Source organism: Anoplopoma fimbria, chromosome 8 (genome assembly GCF_027596085.1).
Source record: "Anoplopoma fimbria isolate UVic2021 breed Golden Eagle Sablefish chromosome 8, Afim_UVic_2022, whole genome shotgun sequence".
NCBI classification, from domain to species: domain Eukaryota; kingdom Metazoa; phylum Chordata; class Actinopteri; order Perciformes; family Anoplopomatidae; genus Anoplopoma; species Anoplopoma fimbria.
In genome coordinates, this window is record NC_072456.1 from 28,601,934 (window position 1) to 28,619,668 (window position 17,735).

The 17,735-nt window shown below is 40.6% G+C and overlaps 1 protein-coding gene across 1 annotated transcript; it reads left to right on the plus strand.

Annotated features, from left to right (window-relative positions):
* The first annotated feature begins 4,566 nt into the window (after positions 1–4,566).
* si:ch211-1a19.3 (uncharacterized) lies at positions 4,567–17,110 on the plus strand. Its single transcript, XM_054602159.1, has 5 exons — positions 4,567–5,040; positions 11,678–11,774; positions 14,071–14,224; positions 14,547–14,685; positions 16,006–17,110. The coding sequence occupies exons 1-4, from the start codon at positions 4,714–4,716 to the stop codon at positions 14,647–14,649; spliced, it is 681 nt and encodes a 226-aa protein (XP_054458134.1). The 5' UTR covers positions 4,567–4,713; the 3' UTR covers positions 14,650–14,685; positions 16,006–17,110.
* Positions 17,111–17,735: the final 625 nt, after the last annotated feature.

Here is a 17,735-nt window from a genome sequence, read left to right on the forward strand (position 1 = left end):
CTGTCTTTACTTCTGTCTTTACTTCTGTTTCTACTTCTGTCTTTACTTCTGTCTCTACTTCTGTCTTTACTTCTGTCTTTACTTCTGTTTCTACTTCTGTCTTTACTTCTGTCTCTACTTCTGTCTTTACTTCTGTCTTTACTTCTGTTTCTACTTCTGTCTTTACTTCTGTCTCTACTTCTGTCTCTACTTCTGTCTTTACTTCTGTCTCTACTTCTGTCTCTACTTTTGTCTCTATTTCTGTCTATACTTCTGTCTCTACTTCTGTCTTTACTTCTGTCTCTACTTCTGTCTCTACTTCTGTCTTTACTTCTGTCTCTACTTCTGTCTTTACTTCTGTCTCTACTTCTGTCTCTACTTTTGTCTCTATTTCTGTCTATACTTCTGTCTCTACTTCTGTCTTTACTTCTGTCTCTACTTCTGTCTCTACTTTTGTCTCTATTTCTGTCTATACTTCTGTCTTTACTTCTGTCTCCACTTCTGTCTATACTTCTGTCTCTACTTCTGTCTCTACTTTTGTCTCTATTTCTGTCTATACTTCTGTCTCTACTTCTGTCTTTACTTCTGTCTCTACTTCTGTCTCTACTTTTGTCTCTATTTCTGTCTATACTTCTGTCTTTACTTCTGTCTCCACTTCTGTCTCTACTTTTGTCTCTACTTCTGTCTTTACTTCTGTCTTTACTTCTGTCTTTACTTCTGTCTCTACTTCTGTCTTTACTTCTGTCTCTACTTCTGTCTTTACTTCTGTCTCTATCATTATTATTATCATCATTATTATTGTTATCATTATTATTGTTATTTTCATCATTATTATCATTATTATCATTGTTATTATTATTATTAACATCATTATAATGACTATTATTATTATTATCATCATTATTATTATTATCATTATTATTATCATTATTATTGTTATTTTCATCATTATTATCATTATTATCATTGTTATTAACATCATTATAATGACTATTATTATTATCATTATCATTATAATGACTATTATCATTATTACCATTATTATTGTTATTATCATCATTATAATGACTATCATTATTATCATTATCATTATTATCATTTTTATTGTTATTATCATCATTATAATGACTATTATCATTGTCACAGTAAACTGTCAGTCTGTTGGGTGTGGCCTTGGGGGGGGGGGGGGGGTCACCCTCAGCTATGGTGTTCCAGATGTTTATAGACATGTTGTGTGAGAAGAGGAGTGAAGTCTCTACTTCTGTCTCTACTTCTGTCTCTACTTCTGTCTCTACTTCTGTCTCTACTTCTGTCTCTACTTCTGTCTCTACTTCTTCTCTACTTCTGTCTCTACTTCTGTCTCTACTTCTGTCTCTACTTCTGTCTCTCTTCTGTCTTCTTCTGTCTCTACTTCTGTCTCTACTTGTCTTTACTTCTGTCTCTACTTCTGTCTCTACTTCTGTCTCTACTTCTGTCTCTTCTGTCTTCTACTTCTGTCTCTACTTCTGTCTCTACTTCTGTCTCTACTTCTGTCTCTACTTCTGTCTCTACTTCTGTCTCTACTTCTGTCTCTACTTCTGTCTCTACTTCTGTCTCTACTTCTGTCTCTACTTCTGTCTCTACTTCTGTCTCTACTTCTGTCTCTATTTCTGTCTGTCTATACTTCTGTCTCCACTTCTGTCTTACTGTCTCTACTTCTGTCTTTACTTCTGTCTCTACTTCTGTCTCTACTTCTGTCTCTTCTGTCTCTACTTCTGTCTCTACTTTCTGTCTTCTACTTCTTTACTTCTGTCTCTACTTCTGTCTCTACTTCTGTCTCTACTTCTGTCTTTACTTCTACTTCTGTCTTTACTTCTGTCTCTACTTCTGTCTCTACTTCTGTCTCTTACTTCTGTCTCTACTTCTGTCTTTACTTCTGTCTCTACTTCTGTCTCTACTTTACTGTCTCTACTTCTGTCTCTACTTCTGTCTCTACTTCTGTCTCTACTTCTGTCTCTACTTCTGTCTCTACTTCTGTCTCTTCTGTCTCTACTTCTGTCTTACTTCTGTCTCTACTTCTGTCTCTACTTCTGTCTCTTCTGTCTCTACTTCTGTCTCTACTTTTGTCTTTACTTCTGTCTCTCTTCTGTCTCTACTTCTGTCTCTACTTCTGTCTCTACTTCTGTCTCTACTTCTGTCTTTACTTCTGTTCTGTCTCTACTTTTGTCTGTCTACTTCTGTCTCTACTTCTGTCTCTACTTCATTGTCTCTTATAATGACTATTATTATTATTATCATCATACTTCTGTCTCATTACTTATTATCATTGTCTCTTACTTCTGTCTTTACTTCTGTCTCATTACTTATCATTATTATCATTTTTATTGTTATTATCTCATTATAATGACTATCTTCTCAGTAAACTTCTGTCTTACTGGCTGGTGTTCCAGATGTTTATAGACATGTTGTGTGAGAAGAGGAGTGAAGGTCTCTTCTGTCTCTACTTCTGTCTCTACTTCTACTGTCTCTACTTGTCTTTACTTCTGTCTCTACTTCTGTCTCTACTTCTGTCTCTACTTCTGTCTCTCTCTTCTGTCTCTACTTCTGTCTCTACTTCTGTCTCTACTTCTGTCTCTTCTGTCTTCTGTCTCTACTTCTGTCTCTACTTCTGTCTCTACTTCTGTCTTTCTCTACTTCTGTCTTTACTTCTGTCTCTACTTCTGTCTCTACTTCTGTCTCTACTTCTCTACTTCTGTCTCTACTTCTGTCTCTACTTCTGTCTCTACTTCTGTCTCTACTTCTGTCTCTACTTCTGTCTCTACTTCTGTCTCTACTTCTGTCTTTACTTCTGTCTCTTTCTGTCTCTACTTCTGTCTCTACTTGTCTTTACTTCTGTCTCTACTTCTGTCTTTACTTCTGTCTCTACTTCTGTCTCTACTTGTCTTTACTTCTGTCTCTACTTCTGTCTCTACTTCTGTCTCTACTTCTGTCTCTCTGTCTCTACTTCTGTCTCTACTTCTGTCTCTACTTCTGTCTCTACTTCTGTCTCTACTTCTGTCTCTACTTCTGTCTCTACTTCTGTCTCTACTTCTGTCTCTACTTCTGTCTTTCTGTCTCTATTTCTGTCTATACTTCTGTCTTTACTTCTGTCTTTACTTCTGTCTCTACTTCTGTCTCTACTTCTGTCTCTACTTCTGTCTTTACTTCTGTCTCTACTTCTGTCTTTACTTCTGTCTCTACTTCTGTCTCTACTTCTGTCTTTACTTCTGTCTTTACTTCTGTCTCTACTTCTGTCTCTACTTCTGTCTCTACTTCTGTCTCTACTTCTGTCTTTACTTCTGTCTCTACTTCTGTCTTCTACTTCTGTCTTTGTCTCTACTTCTGTCTTTACTTCTGTCTCTACTTCTGTCTTTACTTCTGTCTCTACTTCTGTCTTTACTTCTGTCTCTACTTCTGTCTCTACTTCTGTCTCTACTTCTGTCTCTACTTCTGTCTTTACTTCTGTCTCTACTTCTGTCTTTACTTCTGTCTTTACTTCTGTCTTTACTTCTGTCTTTACTTCTGTCTCTACTTCTGTCTTTACTTCTGTCTTTACTTCTGTCTTTACTTCTGTCTTTACTTCTGTCTTTACTTCTGTCTACTTTTGTCTTTACTTCTGTCTCTACTTCTGTCTATTACTTCTGTCTTTACTTCTGTCTCTACTTCTGTCTTTACTTCTGTCTCTACTTCTGTCTTTACTTCTGTCTTCTCTTCTGTCTCTACTTCTGTCTTTACTTCTGTCTCTACTTCTGTCTCTACTTCTGTCTTTACTTCTGTCTCTACTTCTGTCTCTACTTCTGTCTTTACTTCTGTCTCTACTTCTGTCTTTACTTCTGTCTCTACTTCTGTCTTTACTTCTGTCTTTACTTCTGTCTCTACTTCTGTCTTTACTTCTGTCTTTACTTCTGTCTCTACTTCTGTCTTTACTTCTGTCTCTACTTCTGTCTTTACTTCTGTCTCTACTTCTGTCTTTACTTCTGTCTCTACTTCTGTCTTTTCTTCTGTCTCTACTTCTGTCTTTACTTCTGTCTCTACTTCTGTCTTTACTTCTGTCTCTTTTTTCTCGTTTCTCTGAGTTTCGTTTTTCAGTCAGAGTTCCACATAGAGTTCATCCAGGTTCATCGTTGTGAAGCTGGGAAACAGAAACAGAAAGCCTCAGTGTTGACACACACACACACACACACACACACACACACACTGTGTGTGTGTGTGTGTGTGTGTGTGTGTGTGTGTGTGTGTGTGTGTGTGTGTGTGTGTGTGTGTGTGTGTGTGTGTGTGTGTGTGTGTGTGTGTGTGTGTGTGTGTGTGTGTGTGTGTGTGTGTGTGTGTGTGTGTGTGTGTGTGTGAGTGTGTGCGTGTGAGGTATGCCTAACTTTCCTGTTGATCGTCCTCTCTGGGCACGATAACAGCGACATGGAGGGTGAGGTTCAGGGTGGGGAGGCAACGGCAGGGAGGCAGTGGGGGGGGGGGGGTTGGCGGGTGAGGCGGGGGGTTGGCGGGTGAGGCGGGGGTGTGGTCTTGCCGTCCCCCTGTGAGCAGCCCCTCCCTCTCTGAGTTCCTGCTCAGCCTGAAGGGAAAGTCCACATCACTTCAACCTGAGAGACTCAGAGAGCAGCAGCTCGTCTTCATCAACCTCCACCTCCACAGCTTGTCTTCCTCTTCCACACCTCCACCTTCATCCTCCTCTTCCTCTTCCTCCTCTTCCTCAGTGCCTCCATGGCAGCCTCATCCAAATCCTCCGGGACGGCCAAGAACGTGGCGATCGCCCTGCTGGCTCTGTGGTCCATCGTGTCTCTGGTGGTCATCGTGGTCTGGGCGACGTCTCCGGACCTGAAGAGCTCCACCGCGTGCCGGGCCGAGCTGCAGGAGATGACGGAGAAGATGGAGGGGGCCAGGGTGGTGTTCAGCAAGAACAAGGTGTCTCTGGAGGAGATGGTGAAGGAGGCCCGGGCGGAGCAGGAGCGTCAGAGAGCCCACGTCGTGCTGCTTCTGGGACACCTGAACGCCACCAACGCCACGCTGGAGGAGTGCCGGCAGGAGAACGTGAGTTTGATTCCTTATGATCCGTCACGTCTCTAAAACATCAGCTCTGTTTATGGAAACGTTTCTGTGAGGTTAAAGCTAAAGAAGGAGGTTCTGTTTGAATCTGTTCAGGCTGTGTCCGTTGAGATTAACACGATGAGGTGAATCTCTTTATAAAACATGTCGTGGTGTAATAAATGTTTAAATCAGAGTCATTGAGACGTTCCACTTTAGTTTAGGAGTTATCTTTAGATGCGTTTTAAATCTTTACTGTTGGGTTTTATTAAACGGATCCCAGCTGGTCGACAGGTGGACCTGCCTCTCTCCCAGTGCATGCTGGAAAAGTCTTCAGCCTGCTTTCTGTAAAAAAACATTATCTGATAATTAGCATAGTTCCCAGCATGCATTATATTTCGGGCAGTAACTAAATAATGTTTTATTATTTCTATTAATTAGTCTGCTGATCATTTTCTTGATTCATTCATTCATGTTTTGTCTATCAAATGTCATAAACTGTGAAAACACACATTTAATATTCACATATATTGTTAAAAAACAACAACAACAGATATTCAGATATAAAACAGAGAGAAGCTTTGGAGAATCTGACACCAGATCATTTTATCATGGAATCAATTATCGTAGCAGCAGATGATTAATTGTTTTTAGTTCATGAATCTGTAGAAATCCTCCTTTGTTCTAATTTAAGACTGTTAGTGTCCCAGAGGAGTCACATGATCTAAAACTGTACAGCACTGATCTCCTTTCACACATCAGAGCTAACTTCATTTCATACATTTTATTTTCAGTGCTCACAAGTTGCTTTTGTCAGAATAGAAGGTTGAAGTTAAACTTTAGGAGACGAAGTGTGAAACTCAATGTTTAACGTTGTCGTGAACAACAAACTCTCTGAACTGAAACTGAGAGTCGACTCGTCTTCAGACCTGCTGACAGACTTTAATACGGAGAAACCAAAGAGCCCCGCCCAGAAGACACTAACAGCTTCCATCTGTCAACTCACATCAGTACATTCATAACGCTGATCAATACATTCATAACGCTGATCAATACATTCATAACTCACATCAGTACATTCATAACTCACATCAGTACATTCATAACGCTGATCAGTACATTCATAACGCTGATCAATACATTCATAACTCACATCAGTACATTCATAACTCACATCAATACATTCATAACGCTGATCAGTACATTCATAACGCTGATCAATACATTCATAACTCACATCAATACATTCATAACGCTGATCAGTACATTCATAACGCTGATCAATACATTCATAACGCTGATCAGTACATTCATAACGCTGATCAATACATTCATAACGCTGATCAATACATTCATAACGCTGATCAATACATTCATAACTCACATCAGTACATTCATAACTCACATCAGTACATTCATAACTCACATCAGTACATTCATAACTCACATCAGTACATTCATAACTCTGATCAGTACATTCATAATGCTGATCAATATATTTATTAAAGAGAAACATAAATCTTCACTGCTTATCTGAAAGCATCAAAGTAACAAACATGAGTCTCATTAAACCTCCACAGATGTTAATGTGTGAACAGAGAGGGATCCTCCTCCTCCTCCCTCCTCCTCCTCCTCCTCCTCCTCCTCCTCCTCCTCCTCTTAACTCCAGTGTTTCCATTTTGGGAGACCCTCCAGTAAAGACTTTGAATAGTTTTCCTTCCCAGCAGGCCGAGTGTTTAAACTGTTAAGAGTTTAGTTGCTTCCAACATTTCCAAATTTTTTTTCAGAGTTGTTGGTTGGAAAAAGTGAGTGTTTGCTCCTCCTCCTCCTCCTCCTCCTCCTCTGGTGGTTGGTCGTGACTCATTCCTCCTCTCCTGACTTCACCTCTGCTCCACTCCTCCCTCTCTTCCCTCTCTTCCTCCCTCTCTTCTCCTCTGCTGACCTCCTCGTTCTGCTCTGAAACTCTCGGTGTTGCTGAAGGAAACTCGTCATCTCTGTGGATTCTGGACAAACCTGTAATATTTACTTTATTTATAGAAACACAAAGTCTCCAAACACATGAAGCAATTTCCTGCTAACAGACATGTGGCCAGTTTGCCAACTGGTACTACGTTACCCACAATGCCCTGCCAACGCTGCATTCTCAGCACACGTTATGAAAACAGGAGAGCAGAATCCAACATGAGCCAAAACAAAACATCAGCACGTTACACAACTACAGTCACTGACCTGTCAGTCAATGGACATGGGCAACATGATGACCCGTCAGGACTCTTTGTGTGAAGGAAGTCCTATAGTCTCTCTTTAGCTCAGTGTTTGGTCTCCACCACCTCCTGAAGGAAACATCTGTCTATTTAGCTGCTAAATGCTCCACTTTGTTCACCAGCTAGGTAGAGAACAGAGTACCTGAACAGGTAGAGAACAGAGTACCTGAACAGGTAGTACCTGAACAGGTAGAGAACAGAGTACCTGAACAGGTAGAGAACAGAGTACCTGAACAGGTAGAGAACAGAGTACCTGAACAGGTAGAGAACAGAGTACCTGAACAGGTAGAGAACAGAGTACCTGAACAGGTAGAGAACAGAGTACCTGAACAGGTAGAGAACAGAACAGAGTACCTGAACAGGTAGAGAACAGAGTAACAGAGTGAACAGGTAGAGAACAGAGTACCTGAACAGGTAGAGAACAGAGTACCTGAACAGGTAGAGAACAGAGTACCTGAACAGGTAGAGAACAGAGTACCTGAACAGTAGAATTCAGTGTATATGTATACTAATGTTCAGTATCAGTTTAACATATTTAATGGCCTAACAACTTATTGGTAAACTAAGCTAATCAATAATAGTGGTTATATTTTAAATCAGGTGTTAGTTTGGTCTTGTTTTAACTTGACCTTTTGAAAACGTCAAACATTAAGTGCCTTTATGTTTCAGCTGATTGGTTAGGAGTAAATAACCAATCAGGAAACAGCTGACATGGAGCAGCAGGTCGTCCTGATGAAGAGGAATGACGAGGACTCATCAGACAGATAACTTCCTGTCAGCTGGTGTTGGGTCACTGCTGGGTTCAGATAGTTCTGTCTGTTCAGACCTTGAATGAGACACATGACGGACCAATCACAGCTCGCCGTCCGTCTGAATAACGTAAACAAACACTGGAGGCTGTCTGATGCTCAGAAAAGCCTTAAAACTGAGATCTGTCCTTCTCTCTCGTCACCATGGTTACAGTCAACGTGTCGTGGAATTTATCGTATTCGGCTGCGACACGGGACCTTTGATCAAAGGCCACGCCCCTTTTCATTCTCCACACCTGTCTGTTTTCAGTCTGATCATGTGATCTGAACCCGGTCATGGAGACGGGACTTTAAAGGCGTTAAACTCAGTCTGAGAGTTTAACAGCGACGACGCTGTGGCTCAGCAGGAAGTTGATTAACACCACACAGGAAGTGCTGTTCTTTGTGGCTCCTCACAGCTTCCTGTCTTCAGGTGAAAACTGTGATCAGCTTCACTTCTCTCTCCGTTCATCTGAACACACTGCTGCACTCCTACAAAATAAAAGCCTCTGTAACTGCTTCCACCTGCTGCTCCAACACGTCACTGATTGAATCCACCTGAGCGCTGGCTGCTGATCACCTGACCTCCGCCGTGACGCGGCGCTGAGCAGCTCCCTCTAACCCGCTGCATGCTGGGTAAATGTTTAGCTCTGAGGACCACAGAGCTGCTCTGCAGCTGTGAACCTGTGAACCACTTGTGGTATTTGCTGGAGTCCTGTGATATTTAGAGGGAGCTGATCCTGTTTTTCCAGGTTCCTCAGATGGTATTGATCTGTTATCAGTTTGTTCTGTTTTTGTCTTTTAACTCGTCGACTTGGATTCTTTGAAGTGTTTCAGTGTTTGTTAGTGTTTCTGTCTTTTGAGGTTTCTCCTGTGAAACGTGATGAATGAAGTTTATCTTCTGATGTTAATGAAGTTCAGTCAGCTGACAGTTGAATTCCTCGTAGGGACTGCAAACCTGTCTGCCTACCTGTCTGTCTACCTGTCTACCTGTCTGTCTACCTGTCTGCCTACCTGTCTACCTGTCTGTCTACCTGTCTATCTACCTGTCTGCCTACCTGTCTACCTGTCTGCCTACCTGTCTACCTGTCTGCCTACCTGTCTGTCTACCTGTCTGCCTACCTGTCTGTCTACCTGTCTGTCTACCTGTCTGTCCTACCTGTCTGCCTACCTGTCTACCTGTCTGTCTACCTGTCTACCTGTCTACCTGTCTGTCTACCTGTCTGTCTACCTGTCTGTCTACCTGTCTGTCTACCTGTCTGTCTACCTGTCTGCATAGCTTGACTTACTTACCTTTCCTCCCTTCCTTTCCTCCCTCCTTCCTTCATTCCTTACCTAAAAACATACATTAAGTGTAGACGTTTCTAGTTGATCAGTGCAGATGACGTACGATGGATTTAATGAATGAGATTGAACTGATTATTAATATTAAAATCATTCCATGATTTCGTGTGTCTGAGGACAATATTTCACATTTGGTCTGGAGATGCAAATACTGAAAACGAGGCTCACCGCTGCTTCCTGTGCATCACTTCCTGTGCATCACTTCCTGTTGAGCTCCTCATCAGTTGTTTGGACTCAAATCAGCAGCAAGAAAAAAAAAAAAAGATCAAAGAATATGAACATGATTTAATCTATAAAGAGACACCAGCACAGATAATCTCACCTCACTGTCCTTTAGGAGGTTCTAGTGGGGCTCCGGGGCCTTGTAAGGATTCAGGGGGTTCTTGAAGAAGTTTTAGATGTCCTTGAGGATCCTGGTCCTTGATGGGGTTCTAGAGATTCTTCTGGAGGGTCCTGGAAGTGGGTCAGGGTATTCAAAGGGTCTTTGAAGACTCTGGGTGTCGTTGAAAAGGTCCTGGAAGATGTTCAGGATGTTAATGGGTCCTGGAGAAGCTGGAAGGAAGCCTGGAGTACTCACTGCGAGTACTCAGTGTACTCTGTAGGTCATTATGGGATCGGACTCTGTTGGTTCTGTTCCTTTAAGGACTCTGTTGGTTCTGTTCCTTTAAGGACTCTGTTGGTTCTGTTCCTTTAAGGACTCTGTTCCTTTAAGGACTTCGGTGGTTCTGTTCCTTTAAGGACTCTGTTGGTTCTGTTCCTTTAAGGACTCTGGTGGTTGTGGTGGGAAAAATACTATGTATCTATCGATGTCCGAGATGAGTCAAAGTGAGCTTTGAAATAACAACAAATGACAAAGAGCGTCTTTGTGGTATTTTATTTCTTGCAAGAAGGAGGCAGAGGTTCACAGGACCACAGAGCCTGCAGAGTATGAAGAGAAGGCTGAATATAAAGGGAAAAACAAGACAGGGTGGTCAAGGCTACATCTCTGATTTACTATCTATATCTATACTAGCGTCTAGGAGGGTAAGGTCAACGGGGGGCATGAAGGTTAGAGGGGAGGAAGGGTACCGAGGTGTTTTCCTTCCTGCACATGGCCTGTAGACATAAACCCTTCACCAGTCTAAACATTAACATACACAAGTACAAATCACACAGTATCACTCAAACATACATTTGCCATTACATGGTTCTGTTCCTTTAAGGACTCTGGTGGTTCTGGTGGTTCTGTTCCTTTAAGGACTCTGGTGGTTCTGGTGGTTCTGTTCCTTTAAGGACTCTGGTGGTTCTGGTGGTTCTGTTCCTTTAAGGACTCTGTTTAAAGAGGGTCTATCTTTAACTGCTGCGATCAGTGAAAGGAATGTTTCTAAAAGCCTCAAGAGTCGAGTCCACGGAGACTCCTGGTTTCAATCAACACCTGAACTCTGAGGACAGACTGCAGACCGGCACAGTCGGGTCTGGTCTGTCTGGTCTGTTTGGTTCTGGTCTGGTCCGGACTGGCATAGCTCGGCCCAGTTGAGGGACCTTCAGAGTCTCATAATAGGTTTCAGGCTGAAGGTGTTCCTGCAGGTGAAGGTCTGTGGTGGATCAGAAGAAGAAGCTGGTTGTTTCCTAGCGTTACAGATGTTTGGTTTTAGGAGCACACTCTCTGTTCCTACATCATTTAACGTCCTTGAACGCACCAGAGGAACCGAATCGTCTCTTAACTGCAGTTCTGCATGATGAAAACTTTATTTAAATCATAACACACATAAATGTTTTTATAGAACCTGAGAAGAAGAAGAGCAGCTGTGACGAGGTCGGAAGTCAGACTCACACAGGCTGTTATCTCCACGCTGATCATAGAGTCCAGGTGTTAAAGAATGTCATGAAGCTGGTCTCACATTGGTGCTACTGACGTCACTGTAGATGTGAGGACTAGATCATCATCACAGGGACCACATGAGTCCACTGTAGACCAGAAGCTTCACTGTTCCAGCTTTAATTACTGCATGTCTTCATTCACATCCAGCTGGTAACGTTTATAAACCGCTCACACAGCTCAGATGTGGTCGTTAGATCTTATCTTATCTTATCTTATCTTATTAACCTCAACATGTTGTCACAGAATAATCATAATATCAGAAACAACTTAAATGTATTAATGAGACAAACTATGAGCGGCTTTAAACACACAGGTGCTGTGATGTAAAGTGAATAAACTTCTTCTTCTTCTTCTTCTTCTTCTTCTTCTTCTTCGTTGTGCTGCAGGCGGTGCTGAATGGGAACATCAGCGTGCTGCAGCAGAGGGTGGAGCAGCTCCTTCAGACGGAGGCCAACCTCACGGCTCAGATCAGCCTGCAGGACGGTAGGAAAAACTCCATCATTGCCATGAAAGGAGACCTTCTCCTCCAGTCTGCACACATATTCTTAGCTGCTTTTTCCCCCCGGTTACCAAGGCGACCCGTGAGTCAGAGTAAATAAACACACCCCATTGGTCGGTTAAAAAAAACACACAACAGGAATGTGTTTTCTGCTCCGAGAGAGAAAGTCTCCTTTAATTATCAGTCAGAAACCAGAAATACAGAAAATATCCTCAGTGAGAGTTTAGACTGAAATATAAAACTAAAGAACAATCTGCTGAGAGAAGAAAGAGAGGAAACAAGGAAAGGAAGAAGGAAACAGAGGAAGGGAAGGAAGCCAAGCTTACTGGAGTTCATTTGTGAACATGAAGTAAAGAATAAATAATGAAGGAAGGATTAAAGAAATAAAGAAATAAAGACATGTAAGCGTTGAGATGTTCAGCTCTGTGTCTGGTGAAGAAGTGAGCGCCCTCGTTAACGGTTCATGAGTCACAGCCTCCAGGAACAGGAACATGATGGGAAATGAGGGAACGTTGTGAGGTGACTTCCTGCTGTGAATAGTCGGAGGGAAACCCTGAGTCCTGTGTGGAGCAGATATGAGAAGCATTGTGTTTCTGATCAACACATCCAGTGCTCGGCTTCAGGTACTCACATCCTGTACCGCAGGAGAAGCACTAATACCACAGAGGACAAATACAACGTTACAAAAGTGGATTTATTGTTTTTTTACACAATGGAAGTAAGTTTTATCTGCTTCACATTTAACAGAACTGTTAAAGCAAATATTTAGATTAGAATAGAAATACAATAAAACAACATATACATTACTGATATTTTCTAAATCATAACTGAGTGAAGTATTAATATACTTTAAGTGTCAGATATAAAAGTACTCCATTTAAAGTTACATTTATTTAAATATATTAGTGTTTTATTCCTGATTTATATATATTTATTTTAACAACTTGTATAAACTATTAGAGGTATTAGTATTATTTTATAATTAATGCTTTATAAACATGTTTGATGTATAAAATCTGTAAAGTAATAAATCTGTCAGACATAGTAAAGTAAATTACAACATCTGAGGTGAAGTAGAGGAGAACATGGAAATACTAAAGTACAAGTACTTTACCTCTAACTGGTACTTAAGCACAGCACTTGTAGTAAATGTTCTTAGTTAGATTTCAATGCTGGTGAATTGTCTAAAAAGAGTAAAATAAATAAACGAGATTATTTCATAGTTTGGTAGAAGACAGAAAGAGACACGAAGCTTCTTTAATCCAGAAAAACAAAAGTCTCACTGAAGGTTTTTTATTATGCGAAAGTGAAACTTTACGACTCATAAAATGTTCTTACTTCACGTCTCGCTGTAGGAAACGTCTCCCTGTGTCAGATCTGGTCTTAGAGATCTGATCCAGAATCAGGTCCAGAATCATAGAACCTTCAGAGGGATAAGACCAGAGCTCCGTCAGCTGGTCTCGTTTCAGTGACGTCGGTCCTCAATAACTCGTCGTCTCCTTATTAGTCCATTCTGGAGCCGATCTGCTCTCTTTGCCCTCCATCCCACCGTCTCCATGGTTACTGTTGCTACGTAAACTATGTCAACAGCATCACTGCAGCAGCTTTCAGCCACATCACATGGTCCTCCTCCTGCTCACCTGTCATCACATGACATCACATGACATCACATGACATCAGCTAATCATCAGGTGTGTGATGGAGGAGGGCCCACGCTGACCAGAGACAGGAAGTGGCTGTCCTATCAGAGTAAAAGCTTGAAGTGTAGTCAGGAGACCAGAGCGATGTCTAAATATTACTCTTACATGATATTAATAAATCCATCATCAGCTGTGATTTAGTTCATAACAAGAATATCAATAAAATAAATCAAAGATCAAAACAAAAGGTGAAAATAAACACAAACACAAGTTTATGATGGTGAATTGAACTTATTAATATTAATATAGATGTTTGTTTAAAGAGGAAACATTCTAATGGATAATAAATCAAAAACAGAACCATGTGTTCGTCTTCATAAATGTGATGGAAAGAAGGTTTTATTCATCAGCTGTATTTCTCTAGCTGCTCAAGATACTTGACTTCTGGGAACTGTAGTCTAAAAACTCACCTGCAGTTACCTCTTCTGGCCACAGGGGTCGCCACGGAGACCAGGCCTGAGATCAGCAGGATTTAAAAGATGAAACAAATACAATAAATAAGTCATACCCAGTAATATGTTTCATATGTCGTCAGATAAAAACATGCTTCATGTTGACGTTGATGCCTCTGTGTCCTCAGACCACATCGAGGCCCTGCAGCAGAACCTGACCCAGGCGGGTCACCAGCGCGAGTCCTGCTTCAGCCTGAAAGCTGCTGCTGAGAGCCAGATGTTGGCGGCTCAGAGTCAGACCAGGGCCTGTGAGTCCAGACAGCAGTACCTGCACAAACAGCTGTGAGTCCACGTCGTCTCTCTGGTCTCTGATCAACATGGGGGGTCTTACAGGTGCTGGTCCGACAGAACAGGACAGCTCACCTGTGTGTTTACCTGGAGCAGAGCTTCAGACTGCAGAGGGAGTGTTCAAATGAAGTGTTTCTGTAATGGAGTTTGATGCAGGTCAAAGATTCTGATGGAGGCTGTGTGTGTGTGTGTGTGTGTGTGTGTGTGTGTGTGTGTGTGTGTGTGTGTGTGTGTGTGTGTGTGTGTGTGTGTGTGTGTGTGTGTGTGTGTGTGTGTGTGTGTGTGTGTGTGTGTGTGTGTGTGTGTGTGTGGACAGTGTGAAGTGTAAAGACGTGGACTCTGAAGCTCCTCAGGAGAAGCAGCAGGAGACGGAGGAGCTGCCCTCCTCCTCCCCCCCCTCTCTGGTGTTCCTGCACTGACGCTGCTCGTCTTCAGCGCTCTGCATCTGATAACCTGTAAGTACCCTAGAACCTTAGAACCTTAGAACCTAGAACCCAAGAACCTAGAACCCAAGAACCCCCTAATCAATCACACATGATCGTTAATAACAGAATCCAGCTGGGAACACTAAACTCCTGCTGCACCCAAACGCATCATTTATTTATCTACAAACTTTATTTTATTAAAATGAGTTAAAAAATCTGCCAATACAATAATATATATATATATATATATATATATATATATATATATATATATATACATACATATATACATATACTTTAATAGAGATTCTTTATCTATCTCAGGAATCAGTAGTAACAGCTGATCTGAGATCTGATCTCACAGTTTAATGTGTCACAAACCAACGATCTGTTCTCTCTAAAGACTAATATATGTTATATATTATATATTACTACATAATGAAGAGGAAAGAATAAAAACTCAAAGATTGAAAGTTAACTTTAAAATCAAGATTCATTTCTTTAAAGCTCAGAGATGCTCAGAACATCAGAAGGGTTTGAGGTGAAACAGGAGGTTCAGGTTTGATCCTCAGCAGAGAACGGAGCAGTTCCTCCTGCTGGTGGGAGTCTGTCACTGCAGCAACATTATATCTTATACTGAGTGAAAACATGAGGAGGAAAAAGATCAATAAAGAACATATTGATAAACAAGTTAGACAGTCCAGGTCATGACCTACTATGATTTATTGATGTAATTAATAAATACTTTAAACATGTGTCTCATAATCAAAACCAATAGAGAAACATTTTCTTCATGACAAAGAAAATCTATTGAACGCTGCAACGTTAATTATCATCTGGAGCTTGTTTAATAATATTAAAATAAATGGCGACAGAAATGTTTATTTGTTGTGACTTGTTGTTTCTGACTAAAAGTCTTGAACCTGAAGATGTTCAGTTCTGAACAACGTCTGAAACAAAGAATCTACCGACAAAATAGTTCAAAATAATCTTCTGAAGAACGACAGCTAAAAAACGTAATATTTTAAATGGAGTCCGGTTTGTTCAGGTGTTCAGTGTAGATAAACTCAGGAGGTTTATGATGACATGATTATGTTGTCGTCGTCACTGAGTCATTTATTAATTCTGTATTCATCAATAAGAAGATTTAATTAAAACATGACCAGGTGGGTTCATCAAAAACACCTTTCATCACCTGAACACATCTCCGATGAGGTTCTGATGATGTCATTTTAAATGTTGATGATGTCAGAGAAGCCTCGATGATGTCATGTGATGTCAGAGTGTCGGTGGGCGGGGCTTCCTCCCTGATTGACAGCCACAGGTCATAAAGTGTGTTGCTGTTTTCAGGAGGTCAGCGTGGCCTTGACCTGTCGACGACGGCGAGCACTGTGTTCCAGGAGGCGGAGCCTGGACGGACGACATGACTGCTGTACAAACTTCCTGTCTGCGTAACAAACTTTTGATATCGCCATGGAGACGCTGACGTGATGATGATGGGACAGAAACTTTGCTTTGACTTGAACAGCTGAGACGTTTGAAGATTTAAATATTGCTTCACCACTTTGTGTTTTTAGTTTTTCCTTCATGAAGCTCAACGACTGCTTTTTACTTTACGCTGCTTTATGTCACATTTCACCCTCTGAAATATTAATATAGAACATAAATCCTCCCTCAGTTTTACATTGATTTAAATGTAGTTTAATAAAAACGAACTTCAGAGAATTCAACTTTCTGCAGAGAGAAAGTGACCTCATGTTTTTAAAGAAGGACAATATTTCCCTCTGAGATGTAACGGAGTAAAAGTACAACGTGGCAGAAAGTGGAAATATTGAAGTAAAGTACAAGTACCTCCAAACTGTAGTTCAGTACAGCACTGTAGTAAATGTACTTAGATACTTTAACCACTGAAGAAGGCTCCATGCTGGTGCATTCAGGGACATCAGAGATTAGAGAATCAGCTGCTGAAGAGAGAAACAGAAATAATTAATTATTAGTATTTTGTGTCATAAATCAGGATTTTTTTTCCCAGAATGCTGAATGTTTTTCTCTGCAGGTCGACGCCTTTTGTTTCGGTTCAAACAGCTGAATAAAGATTCAGAGAGGAAGTGAAACTTTCACAATAAGAGCGGACATGACTACTCTTTCTCTGCTGGTTAACTAAAACCGGTCGAATCAGTTAAAGACTAACGGAGGAAAAAGTGAAGTTTATAACTCAGAGTTTACAGAGACAGAATGTCGTCACTGCTGAATATCAGCAGATACTGATCAATAATCAATGATTATATCTGAGCTCACCTGAGATCTGAACAGCTGATCACCAGTCAGTTTGTGTTTTTTTAGTGTTTGTTACTTTTTGAAGCTCGACGAAGCAACGACTCAACTTTTAGAAGCTTTTCTTTTGTTTGGGGGGGAAATGTTTTAATGAAAACAATAAAACTGAAGAGTTTCTAAACTGTTTCCTTTGTCCTGATTTACCGACAGTTTAAAGTTTAGAGTTTAGAGTTTAAAGTTTAGAGTTTAAAGTTTAAAGTTTAGAGTTTAGAGTTTAAAGTTTAGAGTTTAAAGTTTAGAGTTTAGTTTAGAGTTTAAAGTTTAGAGTTTAAAGTTTAACATCGATCTGATCGATCTGATCAGAGAATGAAGTCTCTCCTCCGTTCTTTGGTGTCTTTTAGTGCATGTTAGTGTGCCCACTGGTTAGCTCATCTCTTACGGAGGTCACAGCTGATATCGTCGTCCAGACTGACAGCATCGTCATGGAAACGTAGCTCCCCTCAGGTAAACACTGTCATCATAGTTTGTACTGTTAGCATCGTTGATGTTAACATATATATATATATATATATATATATATATATATATATATATATATATATATATGTATATATATATACATATATATATATATATATATATATATATATATATATATATATATATGTATATATATATACATATATACATATATGTATACATATATATACAGCGGGTAAAATAAGTATTGAACACGTCACCATTTCTCTCAGTAAATATATTTCTAAAGGTGCTATTGACATGAAATGTTCACCAGATGTCGGTAA

Excerpts from the sequence above, each read along its gene's own strand:
- si:ch211-1a19.3 (XM_054602159.1), top strand. The coding sequence starts at position 4,714 with ATGGCAGCCTCATCCAAATCCTCCGGGACGGCCAAGAACGTGGCGATC. Across the intron at positions 11,775-14,070 it reads TCAGATCAGCCTGCAGGACG|ACCACATCGAGGCCCTGCAG; the intron begins GTAGGAAAAACT and ends CTGTGTCCTCAG. Across the intron at positions 14,225-14,546 it reads CAGTACCTGCACAAACAGCT|TGTGAAGTGTAAAGACGTGG; the intron begins GTGAGTCCACGT and ends GTGTGTGGACAG.